This window comes from Aspergillus saccharolyticus (assembly GCF_003184585.1).
Source record: "Aspergillus saccharolyticus JOP 1030-1 unplaced genomic scaffold BP01scaffold_7, whole genome shotgun sequence".
Lineage (NCBI taxonomy): Eukaryota > Fungi > Ascomycota > Eurotiomycetes > Eurotiales > Aspergillaceae > Aspergillus > Aspergillus saccharolyticus.
Genome location: NW_020290617.1, coordinates 729743 through 755565, shown reverse-complemented (window position 1 = coordinate 755565; position 25823 = coordinate 729743). Strand labels below are relative to the sequence as shown.

The following is a 25823-nucleotide window of genomic DNA, read 5'->3' as shown; positions in this document are numbered from 1 at the left end:
TCTGCGACTTGATCATCCCTCCGTTCCAGAGTCATCCGTTTCACCTCTGTGACCGGAACCACCTAACTTGCCAAATGTCTAGTCCGCCATTCACGGTCAGAGCGGTCTTCGAGTATACTTCGGACCACAATGACGACCTTAACTTCGCTATTGGGCAAATCATAACCGTCACAGCAGTCGAAGATGCCGAGTGGTACTTTGGTGAATATGCGGACGACTCCGGGCGCAAAGTTGAGGGGATTTTCCCAAAGAATTTCGTCGAACGATATGAGCCCCCTGCACCCCCGCGACCGACTCGTCCAAGCAGGCCCAGGAAGGAAGCAGAGCCTGTCCCGCCACCTCCCGAGCCCGCTGTTGCAGCCGCAATCCCTGCTGCAGAGAGCTCCCACCACACCGAGCTGGAGCCTGTGCCCGTGCCCGAGCCCGAGCCTGAGGTTGAGAAGACACCTGCAGCCGTACCTCAGCCGCCTAGCTCCCCTCCGTCAGCGCTGGCATCCCCAGTGAATGAACTCCCCTCTCCTAAGCCGGTACCAGCTCCAGTCGCCCAACTTCCGACGAGAGAAGTCAATGAGCCCGCACCAAAGCCTGTATCCAAGCCGCCACCTCCCGCTGTTACCGAAAAGCCTACTGGGTCGTCCTTCAAAGATCGTATCGCGGCGTTCAATAAGCATGCTGCACCACCAGTTGCGCCCTTTAAGCCAGGCGGACTCTCTCAAGGCTCCAGCACCTTCATCAAGAAACCTTTTGTTGCACCGCCACCCAGCAAGAACGCCTATGTGCCTCCGCCCAGAGAGCCTCCCCCACAGAAGATATATCGCAGAGAAGAGAATCCTGATGTTCAGGAGCGGGTCACACGGGAGCTTCCTGTGTCTGAGGCGCGTCCCTTGTCAAGTGAGGGTCCGGAACAGGGTGCGGAAAATGAGCCCAAGCCAACAAGTCTGAAGGAGCGAATTGCTCTTCTCCAGAAGCAACAAATGGAGCAGGCTGCTCGTCATGCTGAGGCTGCGCAGAAGAAGGAAAAGGCTAAGCGGCCTCCCCCCAAGAAGCGTCTCGATTCCCACGAAGAGACTATCCCTACGCAAGATATACCAGCTGAGGGAGGAGAAGCAGGTGATTTTGCGCGGGAACATGCTAGCGATGCGGCGGCACCGGCTGTGCCGCACCCTGCAATGCCACCTCCACCCGCGCGGGAGCTCGCCAGCGACACCAATGATGCGGATGATTCTGCGGCTGCTGACACGGAAGATATGGAAGAGACATCTACAAGCAAGGAGGACTCCGACGAGCGGATCCGTGCAGAGGCTCGACGTCAAGCTCCTACTCACGCTGCAAATCCAAAGACAGAACATACTGAAAATTTACCGTCGGATGAGGATAACGAAGCAATTGAGGATCAAGCGCAGGTGGAAGAGGAAGAAGAAGAAGAAGATGATGAAGAAGAAGAAGAAGAAGAAGAAGAGATCGACCCGGAGATCAAGCGAAAGATGGAACTACGGGAGAGAATGGCCAAGATGAGTGGTGGTATGGGTATGATGGGTTTCTTCGGACCCCCTGGTGGCATGCCCATCCCGGCTGCGGCTCGCAAACCTAAAGCGCCTGTAGAAGCTGAAAGAGCCGTGGATGACGAAAGCTCCCGTCCCGCCGCAGCGCCTCCAGTTCCCATCATGGCCCTGCCCGGAATGAATTCAGGAAAGCCTCCAGTCTATCCGAACGTTGAGAAAGAGGAGGAAGATGATGAAGGAGAGGGAGACGCACAGAAGGAAGAACACCAAGAGTCTCTTGCAAGTCCGATTACCCAGCAGTATGCTGCACACGAGGTTCCCGATGTCGAGGAGGTTGTCCATCAAGAACCACCGCAACGTCGCATGTCTGTCGATAGACCATTCACGCCGCAAGGTACGAAAGATCCCAATCATTGATTTCAGAAGCCAAGGCTTACGATGCATTCGCAGAACGTGCAGTACCTCCTCCTCCTCTCGACACACGCCCAGTACCACCTCCGGTTTCGCATGAACATCCTCTGTCACCCCCACCAATTCCCGGATGTAAGTCGATCCACTTATGCTCGATCCCGAGTCTTACTAAACTGGAAAAAACTAGCTCAATCTCTGCCACCACCTAAGGGCACCGCACCTGGTGATGCAGGAGAGGAATCTGATGATGAATTATCTATTCATCCGAACGCCACCCCAACCATTGCGGCAGCAGAACGATCGGCACCTCCGCTCCCTGGCCATCTCGACTCTCGCCGAGCGTCGACTTACGATACAACATCCCCTAAGTCACCCACGCTCCCCGCAGATAAGAGAATGAGTCGCCCTCCCCCACCGGTGCCAACCAATCCCCCAGTGCCATCTCAAAGCAGACCAATTCCTCCCCCTCCGCCAGTCATTATCCGGCGGAGGTCCACGACCGACAGTCGAACAAGCATGAGCTCGCAGCCACGTCAAGCGGGAGAGGGGGTCGAAGGTGAAACTACTGAATATGATGGCGACTACGACACGGACATTGCATCTGGTGCTAAATTCAAGGATGCTTTGAAGTCTCATGGCCGTGATTCTAGTCTTGACGAAGGTGTCATGACTGACGAACACTCCCTTCAGTCCCCTCGAAGCCCGCCCCAAACTCGTCTCCCGCCTCCGCCTCCTGTCTCTGCTCCACGAGCAGTGCCCCCTCCGCCCCCAATTCAACCACCAAGAAGTGCCGGTAGAGACTCTATCCAATCGCCACGAGGACCACCACCTCCTCCACCGCAACGAGAGCCATCATATGGCGGTGATGATGATGATGATGATGAATATGATCCTTACCGTTACTCTGCCCCGCAGCATGGTATGCCTGTTTCAAGAGCACCGCCACCAATCCCCAGTGGCCCTATCGAAGCTCCACCTCTGCCCCCTCAGCCTGTCGAAGAGGAGTCTGATGACATGTACGAAGCCTCACCGGTTCAAAGCTATGGCGAAACGTCCAGTCTGTCGCCTCGCGAAAAACGTACCTCAATGGCTCCCCCGCCTCCTAGCCTACCTCCGCCGACACCTCGGAGCAACCGTGCATCGCTGGACATTCCAAGAGCCCAGCCCAGTGTCCGCAGATCGATGGATGTCTCTCGTCCATCGATTGACTTAGGCTTCATTGCTACGGACGTTGATTTGGCAGAAAACACTCTTTGGTGGACACAACCCAACACCCCTCCACCTGCTTTCCAAAATCGAAGGGATGTTCTGCTCGAGTTTGAAGAGTCGAATTCCTCCAAACGCGGGGGCAAAACTACTGTGACCAAAGATGTTTACATTCTATTTATCGACTACTCGCAGACCGTGGTTACTGTCAATTTTGATCCTCGTAATCCGAGTGACGCGGTGCTAGAGCAGCGTCACGAAGCGCCCCCTCATCAACCTCGTCAGGATCAGCTCGAGACTGCGCACAACCAGATCGGCACGCGTATTGCCAATGCTGTCAATAATATCCAAAATACTACTGTCGCAGATGGCACGCCACACGGTTTGGTGCAGCATCTGCTCAGCCCCCTATCTGACGTCCTGCTTCCTGTTGGCACGCGCGCATACGGTGCTCTGGTCTACTCCAATTTGGCCAATGCTTCAGTGCAGCAAAATGACGAGATCCGCGCAGGCGATATTGTGACTTTCCGCAACGCACGTTTCCAGGGCCACCGTGGCACGATGCACCAGAAGTACAGCTCCGAGGTCGGCAAGCCTGATCATGTCGGCATTGTCTTCGACTGGGATGGCACCAAGAAGAAAATTCGTGCTTGGGAACAGGGCAGAGAAAGCAAAAAGGTCAAGATGGAGAGCTTCAAGCTGAATGACTTGCGTAGTGGAGAATGCAAGGTGTGGCGTGTGATGCCTCGGAGTTACGTTAGCTGGGATAAATAGAGAGGAAGAACTAATCATTGCATGGCGAGTGTGGCCCCGAGACTACAATGTTCCCTATGGGGACATAGACCTAGTCAGCGTCGGAGGCTGGTGGAGAGCTTTGTTGGGATCTGTAGTGCAGATAAGCTTGCCAGTGGGGGGGGGGGGGTGTTGTGTGAAGATACGGGCAGTGTTGTTCTTATGATCTGCTTCCACTATGATTTACCTTTCTTGTTTGTACCTATCTATTGAAGATCATTCAGTGTTATGTCAATGCATCGCCATGACTGTTGCTTGTTTTTAGGTTTTAAGTTGCAACCATTGACATTTCTCCACTTGCCATTATTTGGGTGCGATTGCTACACCGTTCAGGGTTGGCTGTACTCCATAATCAGTGCCTAACGACTCCATGCAGCCACAATAAGGCAGAAAAGTGTGACCCGCAGGTGGCGTCCAGAACTTCCCGCCCGAATTGCAGTCCGTTCCGCCCCGGCCACCGCCCCCCCGATCCTTCCTCATTGGGAATGTCCATCCATCAATCATCGCCAGCTCAGAGCTCCATTATTCTACCATCCATCTTCTCTTCTTACAATAACTGAATAAACTTCTCATCACGCCCTTCAGTCTATCTTCACATTCTCAACACCTGTCAAGATGGGTGGCGATCTCAATTTGAAGAAGTGCGTCTCCCCCATTCCCCTCCACCCTTCACCACCCTGTAACACCTTTTCTCTTATCGCACTCCTTCTGCCATCTCCTCCTTCTCCCCCACCTTCCCAAAACACCGTCATCCACTCACAGTGACACCCAAACTAATCCGGAGCAATCCAAAAACAAAAGATCATGGCACCCCTCTCTTCTCCGCAACCAGGAGCGCGTCTGGGCGGAAGAGAAGCGCGCCCTCGAAGAACGGAAACGCATCGACCAGCTGCGGCGCGAACGGGACGAAGAACGTCAGATCCAGGAACTCCAGCGGCTGCAGGAAGACTCGGGCAAGCCGCGCCAGATCCAGCGCGTGGACTGGATGTATCAGGAGCCGTCGAGCGCGACCGGTCACTACTCGGAGGAGATGGAAGGGTATCTGCTAGGGAAGCGGCGATTCGACCAGATTCTGCTGAAGAATGACGAGAGTCAGGCGCTGAAGAAGGGGGCCGGGGGGATGGGTGGTGCGGTGACTGGTGGGGCAGAGGCTGGCGCTGGTGCTGGTGCTGGTAGCGCCGGAACGAACGCAAGAGATACTATGACTAAGGTGCTGGCGGATCCGTTGTTGGAGATTCGGAGAAGGGAGCAGGCGGCGCTGGAGACGGCGGTTAAGGAGGGTGTTAGGAGGGTGTCATCTTCTGCTGTTGCTGTTGGTTCTGGGGCGGGGTCGCATAGGGAGAGGCGGCATCGGCGCGATAGTAGGGAGAGGGAGAGAGATCATAGGAGCAGTAGGAGGAGCAGAAGGTATAGTGGTGAGGACGATGGGAGGTCGTCGTCGCATCGGCACAGGGAGAGGGAGAGGGAGAGGGAGAGGTCGCCTAGAGAGCGGAGTGGTCACCACCGGCGAGATGACAGGGATCGCAGAGATCGTGACTACGACAGAAGGGACCCGGATCGCCGGGATAGGGACCGCGGCGACGGAGACGGCGAAAGGGAGTACTCGAGCAGGCACCGCCAGCGAGAGGATCGTTACGACCGTCCTTCCCGCCGCGATGGCCCCCACAATCGATCCCCCTCACCGCGAACTGATCGCTACCGCTCAGACCGACGTCGATTTGACGACAGAGGAGATGGCGCTCGCCAAGACGTACCTGACAGAGATAGACGAGAGAGATCCGATCGCTTCGTTGACAGAAGAGACCACAGAGCCTCAAGAGACTCGTACAATCGTGACGGAAACCCACGGCGCGATGAGGACTCGCGGCAGAAATCCAAGGACTTGGAGCAAGAACGTCAGCGCAAATTGGCAGAGATGCTGTCGAACGCCGACGAGATGGAAGAGTCCCGTCGCCAGCGCATTGCGGAAGTCACAGCCTCGGAACAGAAGCAACTCGATGAGGACGAGAAGCATCGCTCTGAAAAGGGTCGTTTTGTTTCTGGTCTGCATCGGAAACTCCAGGAGGATAATCTTGACGATCGTCTCAAGCGTAGTCGTGGCGGACTTGCTCGATTGGACGATGAATGATTCGTTATTCAGTACAGCGTTCTATTACCAGACGTCACATCTATGCTTCCCGACGTATGTCGTGCATTAAAATCATTTGTGATTACCATGACATCCTGTGAATAATATTCATACACCCGGTCCTGTTCGAGAGTTAGCTAGACTTAGTAGGCAGGTTGAAGAATCAAACGTGCACATATTCGATGAAGAATGTATGTCCATTATCTCAACCCCTCTCCGTCTTTATATTTTTGCGGTAGTGCAAAGCTAAATTGATACATATAATAGGAATGATAATAGTAGTCAAGAGGTATCACAAGTCCCTGCCTGCGATCAGACTGGCATCGCTCAAAGAATGAATATAGAAGAGAAAAGGCCAAGAAGAAGTAGTATCCCGGAGAAGAACAAGTTGGATGGTACAAGCAGGAAGAATGGATATTACAGCAGCAAAAGTTCTCCCGTCGCAGCTCCACCAGCCAACTGGGGTTGATAGACCTGCTGTTGATTCTGATTGACCACGTACTGTGTCTGGGAGGCGCCGCCGCCGCCGGCACCGCCATCCCCACGGCCACCCAGATCGAGCGCGGCCATCTGTTGGCTGCCAACGCTGTTGAAATAATGGTCGGCGGCGCTGACGGCAGCGTTCATATCCCCAGGGGCACCCATCATGCCGTTTACTGGCGGAAAGCCAGTCTGATTGGAGGCCGCGGTCGGGCTGGCCGCGACCTGGGCTGGGGCAGGGAACTGCCAAGCGGCCGTGCTGGCCTCCTCTTTCGGCTTCTGCAGAGCCGGACTGTACTGCAGTCGCCTCGTCCGCGCAGAGCGGAAGACTTGCTGGACCGGCTTCAAATATACCGTTGCCAAGGTGCCCACATTCAAGCAGAGTTCTTCCAGGGTCTTCGGGTCGAGCTTCTCGCTTTCTGCGCTGATCGGCGGTTTCTCGCCCATCACGACTTGTTTGGCAGCAGCTGGATCGGTGGAGAGCAGGCGCCAGTACATGTAGCCTCTGTCGCGGAGATCGGGGTCGTCCGTCTCCTCGGTGCACCACTTCAGAACTTGAGGGACCAGCTGCTGGCCTTTGGTCGGACGCTGGATGAAAAATTTGACCGTCGCTGTTAATAATGCAAGCTGGACTTCAATTGTTTCATCATGAAAAGTGGCGAGGTAGTCCTGAAGAAGTCCGTCGGAGTTCTCTATACGATCGGCGTATTGTCCGATGATCCAAATGATGGCAGCCTTCGCCTCTGGCTCGTCGAGCTCATCGATATTCTGGATGACGTTACTGATGATGTTCTCGTACTGGTTGGGATATTTGCGGAAGATGTTTCGGATGACCACGGTCGCTTCCTGGACGATGTAGGGGATCTTGGCATTGACAAGGTCGAGAAGGGTGTCGATACACTGCCGTGCAGCTGACTCAATTTTGATCGCCAACTTGCCAATGGCGCGCACCGCTTTGCGCACGAAATGAACGTCAATCTCTGTGGCATACCTACACTTTGTTAACAGTGCTATTGTCGAAGATTGAAGGTGCACTTACTCTCTAAGCTCTGCAAGCACCACAGAAATGTTCTCTTTCGTTGTTAGCATGAATATTAATTCCAGCTTTGTCACTTTGACATAGATCGGGTCGTTGTAGTTACAGAAGAAGACGCGGATATCGTTCCGCAGGACTTCCGGTCTCTTCTGAAGAATAAGAATGGCATTGCGGAGCGCCAGATACTGGACTTCGGGAGGCTTGGAGAGGAGGGTGACAAGGGGCGGCGAGAGCTTTTTCGCTAGAGACGTGACATGTCGCTCGTCGGCAATGTAGTTCATGAGGTAGAGAATGACCCGAATTGAGGTCAGCACAACAGCAGAATTGGAATGTGACAAGCGGGGCGCAATGCGCTCAGCAAGCAACAGCGCTTCGGCGGAATCTTGGGGAACATAGGACATTAGGGCCTCGAGGATGTATGATTGACCCCACCTATGCTTGTTAGCCAAAAAAAAGAACTAGTTCCTCGATTAGGGAGTAACATACTCGGAACAATCTGGTAGAATCGAAACCAGCTTCGAGGCACTTGCATAGTCAATGGTGAGGGAGATTGATTCACTGCGTCCCCAGATGTCGACCAAGGAGGCAAGGACACTGGATACGACTGTTGGGTTTTCATCCTTAAGCATGTTGTTCAACCGGTCAATCAAGTCGGAGCTCTCAACCATCTTCTTGTCGTGCTCGTAGAGCTTCGCGACGCAGAATGCGGCCGTTTTCCGGACGTAAGGATCCATATCTTGCATCAGTCGCTTGACCGGTGCAACAGTAGCTTCAACGAACTCGCGAACGTGGACGTATGAAATCGTTCTCAAAGCTAGAGCCCGCACGAGCGGGTTGGAATCTTCCATATCCTATGTTGTCCGGTTAAGACCCATTGAAGAACCCTAAGGCCAGGGGAGGGGAGGTATCATCCATACGTCAACCAAAATTGGCAATGCTTTGAGCGCAATATCCGGCTTTGCCCTCGAATAGTTGACCAAGAACAAGAAGCACCTATATCATGAGAGCGAAATAGTCAGTATCGGTCGTTCAATCCATGACTGAGATTGCGCTTCATCGTACATCTTCTTGATTTCCAGACTGGGCAGGTTCATGCAACTGATTACGTCCGGGAACAAGGCCACCATATCATTGTTGCTCATAGTCATGTTGGCAACGATCTTCTTGAGGGCGATCTTCTTGGCTGAATGGTTCTTGTCCTTTTTTCCACCACTGTTGAGCTCCTGCCGCAGTTCGGCAACTTTGCCCTGTTTAGATCGAGAGAACGGTAAGCCATACTGTGGATTGTAGGGAACCACACTGAGGAACATCGAGCACGAGGAGTTTCTCAATAGCAGACTGGGCGCAAGTGGATAAAGTGCAAAGAGTTGTCAAAGGCGAAACGAAAGCAAGTCGGCGAAGGATGGAGGAAGATAAGGAGTGTAGAATAGTGCTCGGTTCATATGGAAGAGAGCCACCGTCGAGTGTGATTTGGTAGCCAGAAGAGGGGAAGATGCGGAAGGATGATAGAAAGTCACCAGGCCATAGTCTCAAAGCGACCGGCTAACCAGGAGAGCAGTGCGCGCATGTACATACCCTTGCAAACAACTTCGCATCTCCCCCGCTGGAACTCATTGTCTCGGAGGGTGCAGGTAACGAATCGAGCGAGGTTCGGTGGCGTGGTACTTTTCAGAAAAGGGCTGGCGCACGGTTTGAAGCTGTATATGGAGATATTGGGTTCGTGTCGGTATCCTGGCTTCAAAAGGAGGAAATCCTTAGCTGGCCACAGCTTCCATGACCCTCTGAGAGGAGAGAGAGAGGGGTGCTAAAGGAGTCAGCGTCGCACGGAAGAACAACCGCGGCAGGGGATTGGAATCCAACCTAAGTTCAGTGGGGTCAAATACTTGCTCCCCAGTATAACGCGACGGTCAAGACAAGAATTCAGGTGAGATTGACAAGATCGAAAAGGGACTGAACCTCGATCAGGGTCTGGGTTGGATTGAGAATCAGGAGTGGATCGGGAGCCGCTCAACTCCGCCCGCCGCTTGTGGAGAAATTCCCAGTCCGGACGGAGAGAGGAGAGGTCCATGTCATCGTCCACCCTCCCCCTTCATATCAACAAACCCCACCTCTCGTGCTCTACGCTTTCTTCTGCTCAGCTCATATCCGTTCAACATATCAGGACGGAGCTGTATGATGGCTGCGCAACCTCTCAACCCCCCTCCGCCCCCGGAATGGGTGGTCAGGATGAACACCCCAATGCCGCGCCCACCTAAAGACGCGGCCAATATCCCCAATCCTCCAGGTTTCGCAAAAAAAGCTGGCGGTAAACATGTATGTTCCACCTTAAACATCCTCATCTGCTTGAGTCCCTTCTTCCCTATATCTTCCGAAACTGACCCACAAATCTCATCCGCAGCTTGCGCAACAGTCGTCCACCACAGCCGCGCCGACCAAACCCGAGGATACCGATACCTTGAAGCTGAAGAAAGCCTGGGAGATCGCCCTGGCGCCCTCGAAGCAGATCCCCATGAACGCTATTATGATGTATATGTCAGGAAACAGTCTCCAAATCTTCAGCATAATGATGGTCTTCATGCTCTTCAAGGGCCCGATCCAAGGTCTCATCAACACCAACGCTGTCTTCACCAAGTTTGAAACCGAAGGAACACGGGGAAAGCTCCTTGGCGTGAAGGCCATTTATGTAGTAATGCAGCTAGTCTTGCTCTGCTTGGGTATCTGGAAGGTCAACGCAATGGGCCTCTTGCCGTGGGTCAAATCCTTCCCACACAGCGAATGGATTGATGGATGGCTAACGTTCTATTCCACAGGACTACAAGATCGGACTGGTTAGCTTGGGAGTCGGAGCGGCAGCCATTGGAGCCGGCTTATTTTGCGTTTGGATGATCATCAGGGTATATAATGCTTAGGTAGGCATATCAGAACCCAAACAGAACATGAACAGGCCGCAGCGGTTACATCCAGCAATGAGTTGATGCAACAGACCCTCAAATTGTCCGTGACATGTTACGTTAGTAACTTGTACTTGTCGGATTTGTAGAACATGTAGTATACCTTCTACCAAAATCTAAAAGCTCAAAGGAGGGTAAATTCTTTATCCAGACCCAGATCAGCCCTCAAAATCCAAGGGTTTTTGTATATGAACATTATCAAGACTCGATCCCTAATTAGGTCAGAAAAGCCAATCCTAGGGGCAATAACCAATCGCATGGGTGGAAGGACTGGAATCCTGGTTTTGTGCTGTGAGTTATGGACAGATAGATTAATGGGCTGTGCAATCACTTTCGGGTGTCCAACGCTAGTCGACAAGCCTTGAAGAAGACCTGGCAGAACTCCCAAACATCAACGTACGAGTTGTACATAGGCGCGGGTGCCACTCGGATCACATCTGGTTTTCGTTCATCGATAACAACACCATGTTCTTCCAGCACCTCAAGGACGCTATCGAGAAGACCAGGTGCTAAGCGCAGGCTCAATTGCGCACCCCTTTCTGCTGGGTTCGAGGGTGTGATTATGGAGAACGTCCTCTTTGGAAGTGACTCGGGTGGGTATTTCAGGAGTCGCTCTAGGTACGCCGTTATTTTGAGAGACTTCTCACGAAGTTGAGCCATCGAAGTTCGGTTGAATAGTTCGAGAGATGCCGCGAGCGCACTCGTATCTAGCACGGAAGGGTTCGAGAGCTGATAGCCTGCAGCACCGGTCTGAGGTACAAATTCTGCAGGTGTGAAGTCAGAAACCTTCTGAGATGTTACCATGGAACCACGGGGACTCATACTATTTTCCATCAGAAACCGCCTCTGTTTGTCACCTCCCCACCAACCTGACAACCGTGGGCGGAAGGCTTGCTCTGCTGTGCCAATCTTGTCCTTCTCTACTTTGCCATGCTTCTCGTGAACAAACAGAGCTGCCATACATCCAGGCCCGCTGTTAAGGTACTTGTAGGTACACCACGCAGCGAAGTCCACGTTCCAGTCGTGCAATTGCAGGTCCACGTTGCCCGCTGCATGGGCGCAATCCCAACCAACCAAAATACCTTTCGACTGGGCATACGAAGTGATCTTCTCGATTTCGAAGTACTGACCAGTATAGAACTGAATGGCAGAAAGGAGTATGACTGCCGTACTCGACGCATGCTCATCAATCACACGAAGGATTTGCTCGGTGGTTAGGATGGGAAGTTGAGACTCTCGAGGCTCGATGAGAACCATAGCATCCTCGGGGCGAAGACCGTGGTGCACGATCTGAGACTCAACAGCATACTATCTCCTCAAATGTCAAAGGTTGGTCTGCTGGTGGGCTTAGTTTTGACACTTACGTGATCGCTAGGGAATGCCTTGCCCTCGATGATGATCTTGTATCTTTCCTGGGTAGGCTTGTAGAAACTCGCCATCAGAAGATGCAGATTGGCCGTCAGCGTGCCCATTACAGCAACTTCCTCGGGTTTGGCGCCAACGATCGGCGCCATCAACTTGGATCCAGCCTCGTCCACGCTGACAAAAGGCGGAAGCAGTTGGTCATCATGCGGCACGAAATGTCCGGTCACTCCCTTGAGAGCCCAAGCTCGTAAGTAGTGGTCAATGTACTTGCGAACATTGCGAGGCTGGACTCCAAGGGAGTTCCCGCATAGATAGATAGACCTTTGATCATCCTCCTCATCGTCTAGCACGTATAATGCTTCAGGTTAACCTATGCTCAGCAGTATAAGAGAATGAGTCTGTGACATACTCTCATCCGGTGCAGCCAATGTCTTCCTCTTCAGGTCCTTCTTCGAAGGAATTAAGAACTCCTGTCGGAAGTGGCGTAAAGGGTCCTGCGCATCAAGCGATTGTGCATAGTCCCTGGTTAGATCAGAAAGTGGAGAGGCACTATCTGCGCGCTTTGTGTGCAGATCGGATAGCATGATTTGTGCAGTACTGTGCTAGACTCCTTATATCCAAGTGGGCCGAGTTCAGCCAGCAGCTTGTGCCTATAGAACAACTGAGAGCTCTCTAGGCCAGATTCTAAAGTCAATCTCTAAGACTTAAGAGAAGATTCCCATGTTCGGATCGCAAAGATACCGGGTACTACTAGGTTTGGTTCCCCGCGATCGTTAATCGGCCACAAGGCGGGCAGCCGAACGGCAATCATTCTGTCGGCGTCTGCCGGCACCCGATGAACCAATAACGCCCCGCCGCTCACTCTGACTAACGGCAGTATCTTTGGGATGATGATATATAATCAATCACTCCCCTCGACAATAAACACGACGTCAACGTCCAAGACATTGCCGCCGCCTCACTGAACGGTCGTCCTGAGTTACTCCAAAGGCAGTCATGTCGCGTCCGATCTTATCTTCCGGCACCCGTCGGCTGTTGCGCCCTCGCTCGTCCATCTCCACGTTTTCGCCATCGCCGGCGCCTTCGTTCAGTCTTGCCGCATCGTTTTGCGACACGGCTTCGCTTCGATCTAGCTCGAGTCCTCTACGGAGAGTCGCGAGAGGCATCTCGACCCAGAGGATTACTCCGCGTTATGCCTTATTCCCTACCAATCCTATTTGCCAACGCCACCCTTTCTCCTCGTCCGCGATCCGGACAAACGCCAAGATCGTACAAAATCCCCGAGTCGACGAGGACGGAAAGGAACTTACAATCAAGATCTCCCCGCGGGCCGCAGAAGTAGGTTTCTACCTCTCATTCAGTCCCCCTCCATGTCAAGTCTGTTAGCTTGTGGTGGGAAGGGATACGCCTGAAGCGGACGAGAATCGGTCCTATACACCTTGCGCGATGGCGGTGGTCGGAGGGTATCCTATGATATCACCTCATCAAGTACCTGGACATTTGCCTGTCTAGTACATACGACCACAGGGTGTGGGAAATAGGGCTTCCCGTCCGCTCAGCCGTACTCAAGCCACACGCCGGCCGGTTAGTAGTTGGGTGGGTGACCACCAGCGAATCCCGGCTGTTGTATGTTTTTTTTTTCCTTTTTTTCCCCTTCGTCTCTGCTTTTTCGCATTGGCCTGCATCGCAGTTTTTTTATGATAGACTGAAGTTCCGTGGCACACCTAACTGACGCTCGACTTATAGCGGCTCCGCGAAATCACAAACCCAACCTCCTCTCCCTCCGCCACGAAGGAAGAGAATCCCTATCACCACCTTCGGATCACAGTGACCAGCGGCGGCTGCCATGGATTCCAATATATGATGTCCCTCGAGGCCGCCTCAAAGATCGATCCAGAAGAAGATACTGTCTTTGAAGCGGAGGAGCAAGAGGTCGTCGCCGCCGGACCCGGTGAGGCCAAAGTTGTCATGGATGAACCTTCCCTGGAGTTGCTTCACGGGAGTACTGTGGACTACACGATGGAGCTGATTGGAAGTCAGTTCAAGATCGTCGACAACCCGAGAGCCTCGAGCAACTGTGGTTGTGGAACGAGTTTCGACGTGGTCGATTAGGAGCAAGCCTCGAATGGTAGCGGTTTCCAGGATTATAAGATCATAGTGTCAGGCTTCCCTGTTCCTGGATTGATTGCCGGTGTATCATACTTGGGCTTGGCGTGCATCAGTCCCCTAAACATAGCCAGCTGTTTTTGTTTTTTATCCAAATAGAGTGTAAATAGTATACCCCTACTCCGCTTGGGTTCGGCTCTCGGCCGCAGGAAGATGTGTCTACTTCAGGAAATGCATGGAAATGGAAGGATTGAATAACGTCATCATCTTTTTCATCATGGAAGAAATCTCTAGCAGCTTTGTTCTGTGCCAGCTGCATTCCTTTTGAGCACTGTGCAAACAAACAACAAGACAGCATGATGCACAGCCCCAACCGGACCTCGTCGAAACAGTAAGCAAATACCAAAGCACAAGCATAATGGGATACGCCGCGAATTAATCAAATCCTCGAAAATTTCTTTTGTGTCGACTCCAACCTCAGAACCTATTCGGTTTCGAGGTCCCAACCCGAAGACAAACAAATCATGGACAATTGAAGGGGAAACAACGTAGAGGGATAATATGAAGTTGAGAGAGAAAAGTGCATAGCTTGGTTAGCCGGATGAAGCGAGATGATCAGTGGGTACGGGATAGAGGTTGGAGGGTTAAGCCACCAAGCCGCGCATCTTTCTGCTGGCCTTCGATTCGTGTCGGTCAAACGGCCAGAGAGGACGCCGTGTTGTCCACGCGGAAATTACCGACCTTTTATGGCCATGAACGACGGGGCTCATCACATCTCCTGAGTCTTAAGCCTTAAGCTCTCGCATCGGAGATGACGATTGACGTAAGTGATTGTCAATCTAATAGACGCGGGCGAGGTTGCGAAGGTACCAGTCCACCAGGCGGCGTCCAGCCTTAGTCTCACTGACGTGGATGAGGTCCTTCTCAAGGGCGTAATCGAGATCGTTAGCGATGGCCGGCTCACCCTCCAGAAGGCCACCCTCAACCCAGCGAACCTGACGGCTACGCTGCTTGTTAATCAGCAGCCAAGAGCGAAGCTTCTCGGGCTCGACTTCGAGGAAACCAGCCAGCTTCTTCAGATCCATGGTCGTGTAGAGCTTGAGGTAGGAGCGGATAGTAGGGTTGTAGAGAGTGTTCTTGACCTCATCCATGAAAATGGCAGTGTGGTGGTCGACCGGGTCAACGTTCAAGGCGGGGTTCTCGAAGTCGGGAGGAGTGGGGCTGATGAACTTGGGGCAGGCCGAGCGGAAGAGCTCCTCGAACAGAGGGAGGGCGTCGGGACCACCGTGCTGCAGGCGGTTGAGCTGCTCGCCGTACTTCTCACGGAGAGCCGAGTGGATGGTGTCATCCAAGCGTGTAGGGTGCAGGGCAACGCAGATAGCAATCAGGGCGTACATCTGGTCGTTCTTCTTGGCGATGGCATCGTAGCTGTTGCCGCCTTTCTGGAAGTTCTTGGTGCGGGAAACGTAGACCAAGATGTGGCTGAACATGCGGATGGCGTCGGCGTAACGGCGCATCATCATGTAAGAGAAACCAACATAGTAGTATGTGGTAAAATGGGCAGCCATGACACGGGCAAACATGGCCTTCTTGTTCATCTCGATGTCATCGAGAGTCTTCAGGGCAAGGCTGAAATCACCGAGCAAGCAGTGGACACGGAGTAGTCCAATAATGGAGAAGTATCCCAACATCTTGTAAAGAGGGCGAGAGCCATATTCTCCAGCGAAAGCCAATGGGTCCTCACCACGCTTGATTGCGGCCAATTGCTCGTTGATTTGCGATCTTTGAATGAGGGAGTAAAGGACGTTGAGGACGGAATAGCAGCCCCACGTGTTCGGGTTCTCACGCAGAAGCTGGGCCTCCTCCTCGTTGGAACCACTGCGGGCGACACGGTTGCGGTAGCGACAGAAAGACTCGAACTGGTAGATGAACTCATCGATCACATCCCAAGCCCAATAGTACTGTGAGAACATACAGTTAGGCGGTCTAGTCCAGTATGCCAGCCTTCGCGCTGATCGCCCAAGTTGTTGGGCGAAGCACCGGTGCGCGAGAAGGTCTACACAAGGAAGGGAAATAACATACCGAAGGAACCTCCAGCTCGACAGGGCCATCCGAGTTCAAGATGTAGTGGAACAGGCTGCAGTAATTGTCGTAGCTCGCAAACTTGGTTTCCAGGGTGGCCTGGTATTCAAGCGGGGTCGCAGCAGCAGCAAGCTGTGCTTGCAGATCCTGCGCCTGAGAGCCGGCTCCAAGAGATGTAGTCCGGTCCAGCTCACTCATACCATCATCATAGTTGACCTGCTCGCGGTAGTCGTTGACAAGGGCTTCCTCCTCAACATCGGACTCGTCGCCCAGGTTGGGGTGCTGGTTGGCGCGCTCTTCGTAGGACATATTTGCAAAAGACAAGCGACTGTCAGAGATGAAAAGGTTGCCGAGTGAACGGGGGGCGGGAGAGGGTGGAGAGAGGAAGGGGGGGGGCACGTCGTCAGGCGTAGCTACTTGGCGTCGGCGTGTGGGATTTGGATTGTTTCGGCGGAGTTGAATTTTGAGGGTTTTCGCTTGGACGGATTTGTGCTTATCTTATCTGTGCATAACCGGATTGCTGAGTCAGTTATGCAGTAGACTGGTCAACCCACAGATCGCCAGCTACTCCGTACCCTCGGCGGTTTAGCTCGTGAGGTCGTGCCTGAAGAAATAAAATCATTGTTTGCCTTGTGTTAATTGTGTACACTTCTGACTAAGAGCGTCACACATCGTTGTCAAAGTTGGCTCAGAATGAGCAAGCCCTCTTGTAACTCCTTCTGTGACCTCTAATATCAGGGTTGTTGGTCTGAGGCCGAACAAGCCATTGATCAACAAGCTGGTGCCTACTAGGACCTGTGTTTCTTACAATGTCGAGTAGAGAATGACACTAATCATCTTGGAGCAGAAAGGTTACCTTATATTGTGTGTCATGGCGCAGTACATACTTAATTGTCATTGTGTGAACGATCAGGCTCTTATTGCTTCTTTATTGACTGGCGTCCTTGTGTTACAATTCCCACAAGAACAGCTGCCAAGCATAGGTGAAGTATCTGTTCCGAGGAAGGCCGCACCTACCGACATTCTGCTCATAGCCAGTAGGCAGGGTCGACAAAGTGGTTAGAGCTCATGTCGGCTCGCCCTGTCCTGGTTCAATGTAGGAACAGATTTGAAGACTTTAGTATGAGGAGCATGCAAAAGTCTTTTCGCCGTTTCGGCCGTAAGATACTAGAAATATGGACATGGAAGGGAGCAGAAAGAAAGGGCTAATATCTAATGCCCCTGACTGGCATGTAAGGTAGGGGCAGGACGTCTCCGATTGGATGGGAGAGGTGGAAGGCCAGCGGATACTTCTACCGGCCGCCTCGAGAACCTTGAATGGTGGTAGCCACGAGCTGGAGAGGTCACACCGTCACCGTACTAGTATTACCAACTACGGTACCTTCAAAGTGTCCATTGTCCGCGAGGGCCTTGATTTGACCCCGTTCGGTAGAAGTCTTTTGCACTTAACCAGAAATGTCAGAGGAAACTGACTAATGAAGAGGCAGTTCTCTGCTCTGCATTCCGAGTCAGTCCCACAATTCTTCAGAGGGTAGGGATTCAGGGATAAGCCCTGACTGGCACTAGGTGGCAGGGGCTCAATCTCCACAGCCTTGGGAATAGTTCCCGATAAGCGACTTTCGCGAGAACTGGAGGTCTCATGTCTTGCTTAATTGCATACGCATTTAGATCTGGCCTTATGAAGCCAGGGCGTACACTATTGACTTTCCTCGTCGGCAGCCAAAGAAAGCTGGTGGGTCGAATTGAGATCGTGTAATGGGACTGGCATGGTACGGTGGGTGAGTGTGAACACCTCCTTAGAAGGCTAGAAGCAAGTTCGACCTGTAACGTACTGGCATAATCACGGCCTCGACTCGACAGGTTCTTGCCTATTTGCATTGAAAGGTCCCCTACAGAAGGATCTCCAACGCGCATGGAAACTCGCGCATGGAAACTCGCGTACGCAAATCTGACAGACCAGTGGTCAGGCCGAACCTGCCGATTCTTCACTCTAGGAGAGTATAAGCTAGACCTTTGCCTTGCCCAGTGGTGAAAGGTGGAGGACAGTTCCGCTTTTCGCCAAACCAAGGAAAAGGGCTGCTCGAGCCACTGATGCTCACTGCAATCATTGGATGTCCCTTTTCCGGATACCTTATCTTAATTGACTGCCATTTGTTCGTTCATTCTTCATTTTCATTTTGGAGGAGGTGGTGAGTGAGTCTCGAACTTCAATGCACATTCAGATCTCCTCGCTGCCGCAATCACCCAGTTCACACTCTGTTCTACTTCTTCAAGAGTCTTTCTACCATCATCCATCCACAATCTCGCTCTGGCTCCTACAGTCCATCGCTCAAAGGCCTTGATGTAGGCTTGCAAACAGATGACCATCAGAGCATCTCACCTATCTCCCACATATTCCGAAAATTTCGTCGCGACCTATCGTAAAAGGTCAGTCCTGACATGGGTCGTCACCCAAGGTAGTGGCGGCGTCTTGTTACTCTGACTTTTCGCGGAGTCTCTAACCAGGAACCCAACCACGACTATCAGGACAGCATACGGGGCGATGACGATACTTCTTCGCAATCGCAATTCGACTTGGCGCGTTCTCGATGACATCTTATGTTGACACCAGGCTGATACCTCCGTATGTGAAGTCACATAGGCGCTCGGTTTGACAGAATTTGTTGAGGTGTTTTGTGCCTCTGTCCATCTTAGTGACACATTACTTACCGGTGATGGGTTAGAGCCCCTCAGGCACATCCTTGTCCCTGCCTTTCAGCATCGCATGCACTTCTTGTGGTACATTGAGTCCAGGGACTTTGCTCAGCTGTGCGAGTTGAAGGCACATTTGCTCCGCCAGAACGAACCTCGTGCTGCATGCCTTTATGAACCGGCACAGGTCCATGATCGGCTCCCACACCTCTTCATCGTCCATAAATACCAATAGAGCGAGAAAACTGCGGTGGGCAGGTTCTAACATCTGTCTTGGTATTCGACGCAATCCGAACCTCGCTTCATATACACCAAGATACTCAACAATTTTCATCGCTGACTCGAAGCGGCATGAGCGGATCATCTCGGGACTTGCATCCAAACGTTGGTGGTCCCAGAGGTACTGGAAAAATAGCAAGATGATGTGATGGCACTTGATACTTGATGAAAGGTTAGAAGGATAAAAAGTGGCCGTCCTGCTGATAGTCTTACTGCACAAGTAGGACGTGTGGAAGTTCCCGTTGTTGAGTCTCTGAAGCCTCTTGGCTCTCTAATACGAGCTGCACTTGTCTTATCAGAGCGTCTGCCGCTGTTTTCCTTGCAGATTTCGACATTTTTCGTGATTCACTAAACAAGAACTCCTGGATCCTCACAGCAATTCTGGCAAGGAGGATTGTGTTGCTCAGAGTTACACTGAGTTGAGCTGGCGTTTCATGGAAATCATCCTGCCCGGTCCGGGGGTATGCTGACCATACAACCTCGTCGCTGAACCCATACGCTATTTCAGGATCACACCATGGAGCCCCAAGCTCCGCGACCCTGCCGCGCTCGAATGACATTTCCCTGGATGCTTTAGCAAAGTGAGGTAGAATGGAGTCGGGAATCGTACGAGTTCATTATGTACAGTCCCCATGCAGCAACTGCATAGACATGTCTGCTTCTGATCGGCATATCTGGACCCCATTCTTTCCCTAGAGAGTCGAACAATCCGATGTCTTTCGCAAGCTGCAAAGCTTGGCTGAGCATTAACCAGCTGGCTTGTCGCTTGCCCTGGAATTTCAGACTTAGCATTATCAGTCTGGGCACATATAGAAGAAACACAGATTACGGAGCATACAAACGGCTCATCAGGGTCACAGCTTGAATATTGGCCAACGTCGCCTGTCCCTCCTCTGCCTTCCAGAGCCTTTCTGCTTCCTCAAAAAACTCTTGGCCGCGTGTTGCGTTTACGCCTTGGACAACAATAGTCTCACCATAGTCGGAATATGCCTGGGGATGTTCAGTCATGATCTAATCGAGAGAATGAGAGATACCTACGGATGCCACTGCCAAAATGCTGTTTACAAGAAGTGGCGTGCAGAAGTTCGGCTCGTCCTCAAAACCCAGCTTTATCTCAAATTCTCTTTCCTCATGATAACTCGGTATGGTCTCCAACTTATCTCCTAATTCCTCCTCTTCTTCTTTAATGTCGGTCAACATTTCAGGGTCCGGAGATAGCTCCAACTTTGGCGGGCCCTCAGCACTCGTGTCATCTTTGATCTCCTGGAAATTCTCGTCTATTTCTGGGCTGATGTCAACTTTCGAGGAGTACTCAATCTCCGAAGACATCTCAGACTCCTCAAATTGCGGCGTAGCTTCTGGTTCGACCATCATGTCGGTCAAAAACGAATCTTGATCAAGGATTTGGGAGAATGGGTGGTCCCAGGTAAAGTATAAGGACACGAGATGCGAAACGATGAAATCATCAGTGTCGCAATTAGTCCAGAACGAAGGTACCTGGTATAGAGGAGTATCACAGAGTCTCTCAATCGTCATGCGCATTAGGTTCTCAGTGATTAGGCGCTTTCTTTCAGTTGCTTCCTCATCTTCATCGTCATCGTCATCGTCATCGTCATCGTCATCGTCATCGTCATCATCATCGTCGTCGTCTTTATCTTCAGCCTCATCCTCATCCTCATCCTCATCTTCGTCCTTGTCTTCGTCTTCACCCTCGCCCTCATCGTCATCGTCGGCGTCGTCGCCAGCTTCGCCATTATCGTCGTCTCCGTCCTCGTCACTTTCGGTTTTCTCCGGACTTGAGTCCTTGATCTCCTCCGTACTTCTTAGCTCGAGACTCTCCAAGGCCCTGAAAGCATTTTTGTACTCATTGAAACGAATAGCGTCAAGGATTTTATCGGTATCAGAGTCATCCGCCTCTCGAATCTTATCGAACAGGGTGGCCACCAATGTCTTATAATGCTGAAGCTCTGTCTGAGTGCGCCTTGCGGAGATTTTGCGTCTAAGATCTAGGGTTTCATCGAAGTGACATGCTGCCTTAGTGGTTTGACATGCTTTGCAGGGGGCGGGGCGTCCGCTACACTACAACTCGCATGGTTAGCCAGACGCAATTTCGCCTTGAGCAAATGTGTCCTTCAAGGGAAAGAGTTAAGTTGATAGTTACCTTCCTCTTCGCTGCTTTACAAGGCAAGCATGCTGTGGAATTTTTTCGCGACTTTGCTAGTGTTGGAGTCTGGGCTGCAACCGGACCGCCAGGTCCTGGAGCGAGAGTAGGCAGAACGCTGCCGGTATGCTTGTGGTTCATTTGAACCAGTGTGCCCGTTTTCAGCGATGAAGAAGAAGAAAGGGGCCAAATATATTCAGGTTGTCTATTTCATCCCCAGAGCCGGTGCCCCGGTCGATCACGAACAGCTTGTTTAGCACCAATGAGCTAGGCACATGGGATACGCTGTCGAAACACACCCCCTTTGAAGTGTTTCTTGAGAAGGAACGCCACAGATGTGACTGTTTACCTGATCTAGCAGATGTGGCGGGTCCAGGTCTCTGTGTATATCTGCTAATAAGCTCCGGCCGCGATCACCTAATTGTCATCCGACAGACGCCCCGCTTGCGGCATGTCATCAAAAGCCATGTTTTTGTCGATACCACAGATGGGAGGTTCTCACGGATGATATCTGGATTTGGAGCGAACCATATGTGAACAGCACCCGACGCGATCGAAGGGGAAGAACCTGGAGATATGCACCCAACACTGGCAGGAATGGCTCGACAGACTAAGATCAAAGCCTACACGTGATTGGTTCAACTAAATACCCTTGACCAAATAAGCTAGGCCACCTAGCGAAGTATGGAAGCGTATAAAGGAAAGGAAGGGAAGAAGCCGCACGAAGCTCGTCTGAGCAGCAATGTAGCGATGTTCGGCAAGAAGTAATTACAGGGAGTGGGCTGTTCACTGCAAGAGCGCAAGATTGGGAGCCAGACAGAGAGACGACTGACAAGCGAGGGAGGAAGGGAAAGAGAAAATGGCAGAGCCAGAAGCTAGCAACGAAAGACAGCCCAAGCGGACGACATCAAGCTTCTCTCTGACGGCCTGAAGCTACCTATGGTTCAATCTCACAGGTGGGAGTTGCTGAAAGTTGAGCTTGGAGCTGAGCATTAGCTTCCAATCCCGGTGGCAGTTTGATCCGTGACAGGTTCCCACATCGGCTACGTATCGAGACAAGTCTTTTCACAACGCAGACAGGCGCGTCACTTACTCGACTCCAGTCCTTTCCTTGAACCTGCGTTCGTGTCCCTTGAACTACTACCACTTACTAATCAAAGCTGCTTCTTCCTATCAGAGGTCAACCTGGGTTGGACATAAGGACATACTGACACACTGATAGATGGTTCTCGTCGGTGTGGTCAGTGGGAACCAGCGCCGAAGGGTCCCCGTAAGCCATCAAGTCGATCGTTTGCGGGCCGTTGTCCAGCGAAAAACCGAGTTCCATTGCTTGCCATTGCTTGCCCAAGCAAGTATCATCCATTCATGCTGCAGATGGGCTGGCTGCACCTCAACCTAAGGGGGGAAACAACATACACTAGTAACAGTAACTGGTCAGTGCAAGGATCAAAAGTCTACTCGACGACGACCCGAAGTTGCTAGCTTACAGGTCGTGCGAATGAAAGGACAGGTAAGGAGGCATTGGAGAATGGATCCGTGGATAATAAAAGCAGGGGAACCCGGAGATGGAGCAAATCCACGCCAATTGCGCCTACGGCCTCAACACTCGATTTCGCAGGTGGTACAATTTCCCGACTCCACTAGTGGCGGCCTGGGTGTCAGGCTTGCCAGTTTTAATCTCATCAGATATACTAACCCCTCCCCCAAGTTGGATGATGCAGAGTCCAGGCCTGTGATCAATAGATTGTGATAAGGAAAAGGGGTTGAAGGGTCTTTGTCTAGCTCCCTTGCCTGACGTGGCGTAGCAAGATACCGTGACACTGCGACTCTACGCGGCGACAACCTGGAAGGTTATGCGCACTGTGGCGAATTGTCTCAATGGTGTGCGGGCTGCCCAGGGTATACTATACCTAACACAAGCAAACTATTTATAAAGCTTTGGAAAATGCTTGCATCGACCAGCACGACATGGGGCGAAATCCGGTTCAGCTGGTCTACCGGTTAATGTTCGGAGTCCTGTACTAACCCACTCCTACGTCCAAGATGGTTCGCTGGTAGTTCACTCTTGTGCTACCCAACTATGGCAAACACACTCAATCGGATTTGTTTGCCAGATCTGTCCGATATGGATCGATGGAACTTGGGGCCGGTGTGGATGAACCCACGGCCGTCCCTCCCGGAAAATAAAAACAAAGACTTGCCTGCAATCCAATCACCTGATACGGTAGGCACGATTGTCTTGGGGGCATGACGATCATAGGTACATTCGCCTGTGAGGAAGGCAGGCAACTGAGGCATTGATGGGTACGCACACTTCGTAAAGGTAAAGGTGAGCCCGGACAACGATTCAGTCGTGATTTCATGAATTCATGTGGTATGAGGCGAAAGGGAACGTGTAGGCCTCTGAAGCAAGTCAAGAACTTTTTGAATCTCTCCAGGCAAGGTGACCGATCGGTAAGGCTACCACGGAGCTAGGTACTTAGAGACGACTACATTCGAGACTACTGAGTGTCCAGAATTGGACCAAGACCCATCCATCCATTTTAAGGCCGGACAATTATGACTCTTTTAGGAGTGGTCTGATCGGCCTTGATCCGACAAGGCTGTCCGCCTGCTCAATGTAGTAAAAGGTCCCAGTTTTCCAGGGCTGGTCATTCATACTGAGTAGGCGGTCTTCAATACCTGGCTCCCGGGATTCGGCAACCCAACTTCTTATTACGCTGTGAGGTGCATCTTCTTTCGCCCTATTGGGCCACAGAACTTACTTCCGACCTACGATATGCATAGCTGCTCGATATCACGTGATGGTTTTTCACAGGCCAAAAAGCATCCACATCATCTTTACGACAATCCATGATTACCAGATCTCAATGATAGGTGGGCTAAATTGAAGCGGCAAATCCTATTTTATGTGCTAGTCACGCGCAACAGGCTTTTTCTGGTTTTGGAATACAGTTTTTCCGAGTTCTGGAACCGTGTTTTCTCTCAATGCTGTGCAGGAATGTATCTCCGACACGGCCTTGCTTCGAGGGACACCAGCTGCCAGGGCCTTTCCACCCTTCGAGACAATAAGTCTAAGGGCAAGCGAATGCCCGTCTTGACGTCTGCAAGCGAAGAGCCAGTCTCGCAAAGGAACTATCAATCGGCCAAGAAAAGCTACCGCATGGGCTAGGGCAGTATACGGGTCATAGCCGACGGGCGCTGAATGGGAGTAGTCCCATGCATTGCATCACATTCCTTTTGCGGTCGCACCGTGACTGAGCATTGCACCAGTGGCTCTACTGGAAATAACCATAAAGTCTGATTGATCGACTGCAAGAAAGTGTACGGTATACCAACATTTGGGTGCTTTTCTCAAAGTGAACAAAGTCCCGCAGTCCAACATCCATGTGTCTATATACATAAGGATAACTTAGCACGCGGTGTAGTGTGGTGTCAGTCAGCACATGTGCTTTAACTAGTGATTCGAAGTCAACTAATCTAGTCAAAGGTCAGTCGCTCTGACTCGTTCCAGGCCCCACGTTGCAGTGATCATGATTCAAAACCGTCTCCTCTACGGATCGACTTTTCCGATTATTGATGGGAGGTGGATACCCCGGAGATTGCAGTGTCGTCCCGTTTGTTTGCTTTGCTATGTCATTTCCTCTCTCCTTCTTTTCTCTTTTCCAATGGCGAGGCATGATTGCGATCGATCGAAGAATGCGGAGTACCTGCTGTACCTGCCTATTTAGTGTCTGTGGAGTGTCGGTGAGCCTGTGAGGTTATCTCTCGTAGTTTTCTCGTAGCAAGGAGCCATGAGCAAGGGTCAGTCACCACAATCTCCCTTCTATACTCCGGAGCAAGCCTGGAGTAAGTTGATTACCAGCCCAGGATGGGAACGATGCGTCGCGTCTACACCGCCATGAGCCCGCTTTTCGCCAGAACTATTCCGGGCGGTGAGTGGTACGGTGAGTGGTACGGGAGTCGCGGCTACTTGCAGGGTTGCTTAGCTAAGGCCAACCTGCCCGTGATTTATTATCACGTGATCTATAGAAAGGGCTGCACGACTCGTGGTTTCATCACGTGATCTTGAAAGATACTTATGAGGTAAAGCATAAGCTAAGTTAATTACAGTATGCAACCGGACTAACTTACACAGGATTACACTGATGTAAGAATTGTATACAGAATGGTACCTGGGATCTCAAAGCAATTCGAGGTACTGCGTGATCGACGAGTACTTTAACATATAAGACTATAAAGCTGGGTCGACTTGTAAGCTCCAATACATTGTATGTTAAGCTGATCCGGCCTGTAATTTAAGCAATTTTGGTCAAGTGCGAGTTGGGTCGCGCGGTCCATAATCATCTCACGTGACTATCACTGAAAGAAAATGTGACTGCTTATTACAGTACATATTTGAAACACAAGATGGCATCCTAGTATACAGGGTACAGTAACATACTTTTAGCCCCTGATAAGACCCAACAGACTCTAATGTAATAGTATTATAAAGCTTGCTCGACTTGTCAGATAAATACACTGTATGACAAGCTTATCCGGCCTGTGATTAATTGATTACAGTATAGTCACGTGAGACTCGCGCGACCGAAATAACAAGCAACCCTCATCTAGTTACCCTTACTCCGCACCG

General features: G+C 51.6%; 8 protein-coding genes across 8 annotated transcripts; 4 read left to right on the top strand and 4 right to left on the bottom strand.

The window, feature by feature from the left end:
* Positions 1–74: 74 nt before the first annotated feature.
* On the top strand, positions 75–3893 carry BP01DRAFT_291414 (SH3 domain protein; the record flags this gene model as incomplete). The annotated part of the gene is made up of 4 exons (XM_025571651.1): positions 75–1308; positions 1345–1896; positions 1953–2045; positions 2101–3893. 4 exons carry the CDS (start codon positions 75–77, stop codon positions 3891–3893), a joined length of 3672 nt encoding a protein of 1223 aa, XP_025433551.1.
* Positions 3894–4389: 496 nt separating this feature from the next.
* On the top strand, positions 4390–6212 carry cwc25 (U2-type spliceosomal complex subunit CWC25). The gene is made up of 2 exons (XM_025579057.1): positions 4390–4552; positions 4713–6212. Exons 1-2 carry the CDS (start codon positions 4527–4529, stop codon positions 6037–6039), a joined length of 1353 nt encoding a protein of 450 aa, XP_025433550.1. The 5' UTR covers positions 4390–4526; the 3' UTR covers positions 6040–6212.
* A 244-nt stretch (positions 6213–6456) lies between these two features.
* BP01DRAFT_291267 (putative AP-2 adaptor complex subunit beta) lies at positions 6457–8865 on the bottom strand (the record flags this gene model as incomplete). Its single annotated transcript, XM_025571642.1, has 5 exons — positions 6457–7510; positions 7559–7987; positions 8042–8406; positions 8473–8548; positions 8618–8865. The coding sequence occupies 5 exons, from the start codon at positions 8863–8865 to the stop codon at positions 6457–6459; spliced, it is 2172 nt and encodes a 723-aa protein (XP_025433549.1).
* Positions 8866–9465: 600 nt separating this feature from the next.
* BP01DRAFT_421854 (ER membrane protein complex subunit 4) lies at positions 9466–10661 on the top strand. Its single transcript, XM_025579531.1, has 3 exons — positions 9466–9868; positions 9954–10303; positions 10366–10661. The coding sequence occupies exons 1-3, from the start codon at positions 9728–9730 to the stop codon at positions 10439–10441; spliced, it is 567 nt and encodes a 188-aa protein (XP_025433548.1). The 5' UTR covers positions 9466–9727; the 3' UTR covers positions 10442–10661.
* bna5-1 (kynureninase) lies at positions 10473–12626 on the bottom strand. The gene is made up of 4 exons (XM_025579056.1): positions 12281–12626; positions 11871–12214; positions 11331–11814; positions 10473–11270 (listed from the first exon to the last, which is right to left on the bottom strand). The coding sequence occupies exons 1-4, from the start codon at positions 12453–12455 to the stop codon at positions 10834–10836; spliced, it is 1440 nt and encodes a 479-aa protein (XP_025433547.1). The 5' UTR covers positions 12456–12626; the 3' UTR covers positions 10473–10833.
* Positions 12627–13092: 466 nt separating this feature from the next.
* On the top strand, positions 13093–13983 carry BP01DRAFT_264501 (HesB/IscA family protein; the record flags this gene model as incomplete). Its single annotated transcript, XM_025571335.1, has 2 exons — positions 13093–13209; positions 13618–13983. Coding segments are annotated over 2 exons (483 nt in total), but the record flags the coding sequence as incomplete, so codon positions are not given.
* An 833-nt stretch (positions 13984–14816) lies between these two features.
* BP01DRAFT_291877 (putative eukaryotic translation initiation factor 3 subunit EifCl) lies at positions 14817–16368 on the bottom strand (the record flags this gene model as incomplete). The annotated part of the gene is made up of 2 exons (XM_025571671.1): positions 14817–15938; positions 16060–16368. 2 exons carry the CDS (start codon positions 16366–16368, stop codon positions 14817–14819), a joined length of 1431 nt encoding a protein of 476 aa, XP_025433545.1.
* Positions 16369–18778: 2410 nt separating this feature from the next.
* Positions 18779–21331, bottom strand: BP01DRAFT_363966 (putative C6 transcription factor; the record flags this gene model as incomplete). The annotated part of the gene is made up of 6 exons (XM_025576301.1): positions 18779–19190; positions 19243–19593; positions 19640–19828; positions 19868–20019; positions 20068–21108; positions 21191–21331. 6 exons carry the CDS (start codon positions 21329–21331, stop codon positions 18779–18781), a joined length of 2286 nt encoding a protein of 761 aa, XP_025433544.1.
* Between the last annotated feature and the right edge of the window lie 4492 nt (positions 21332–25823).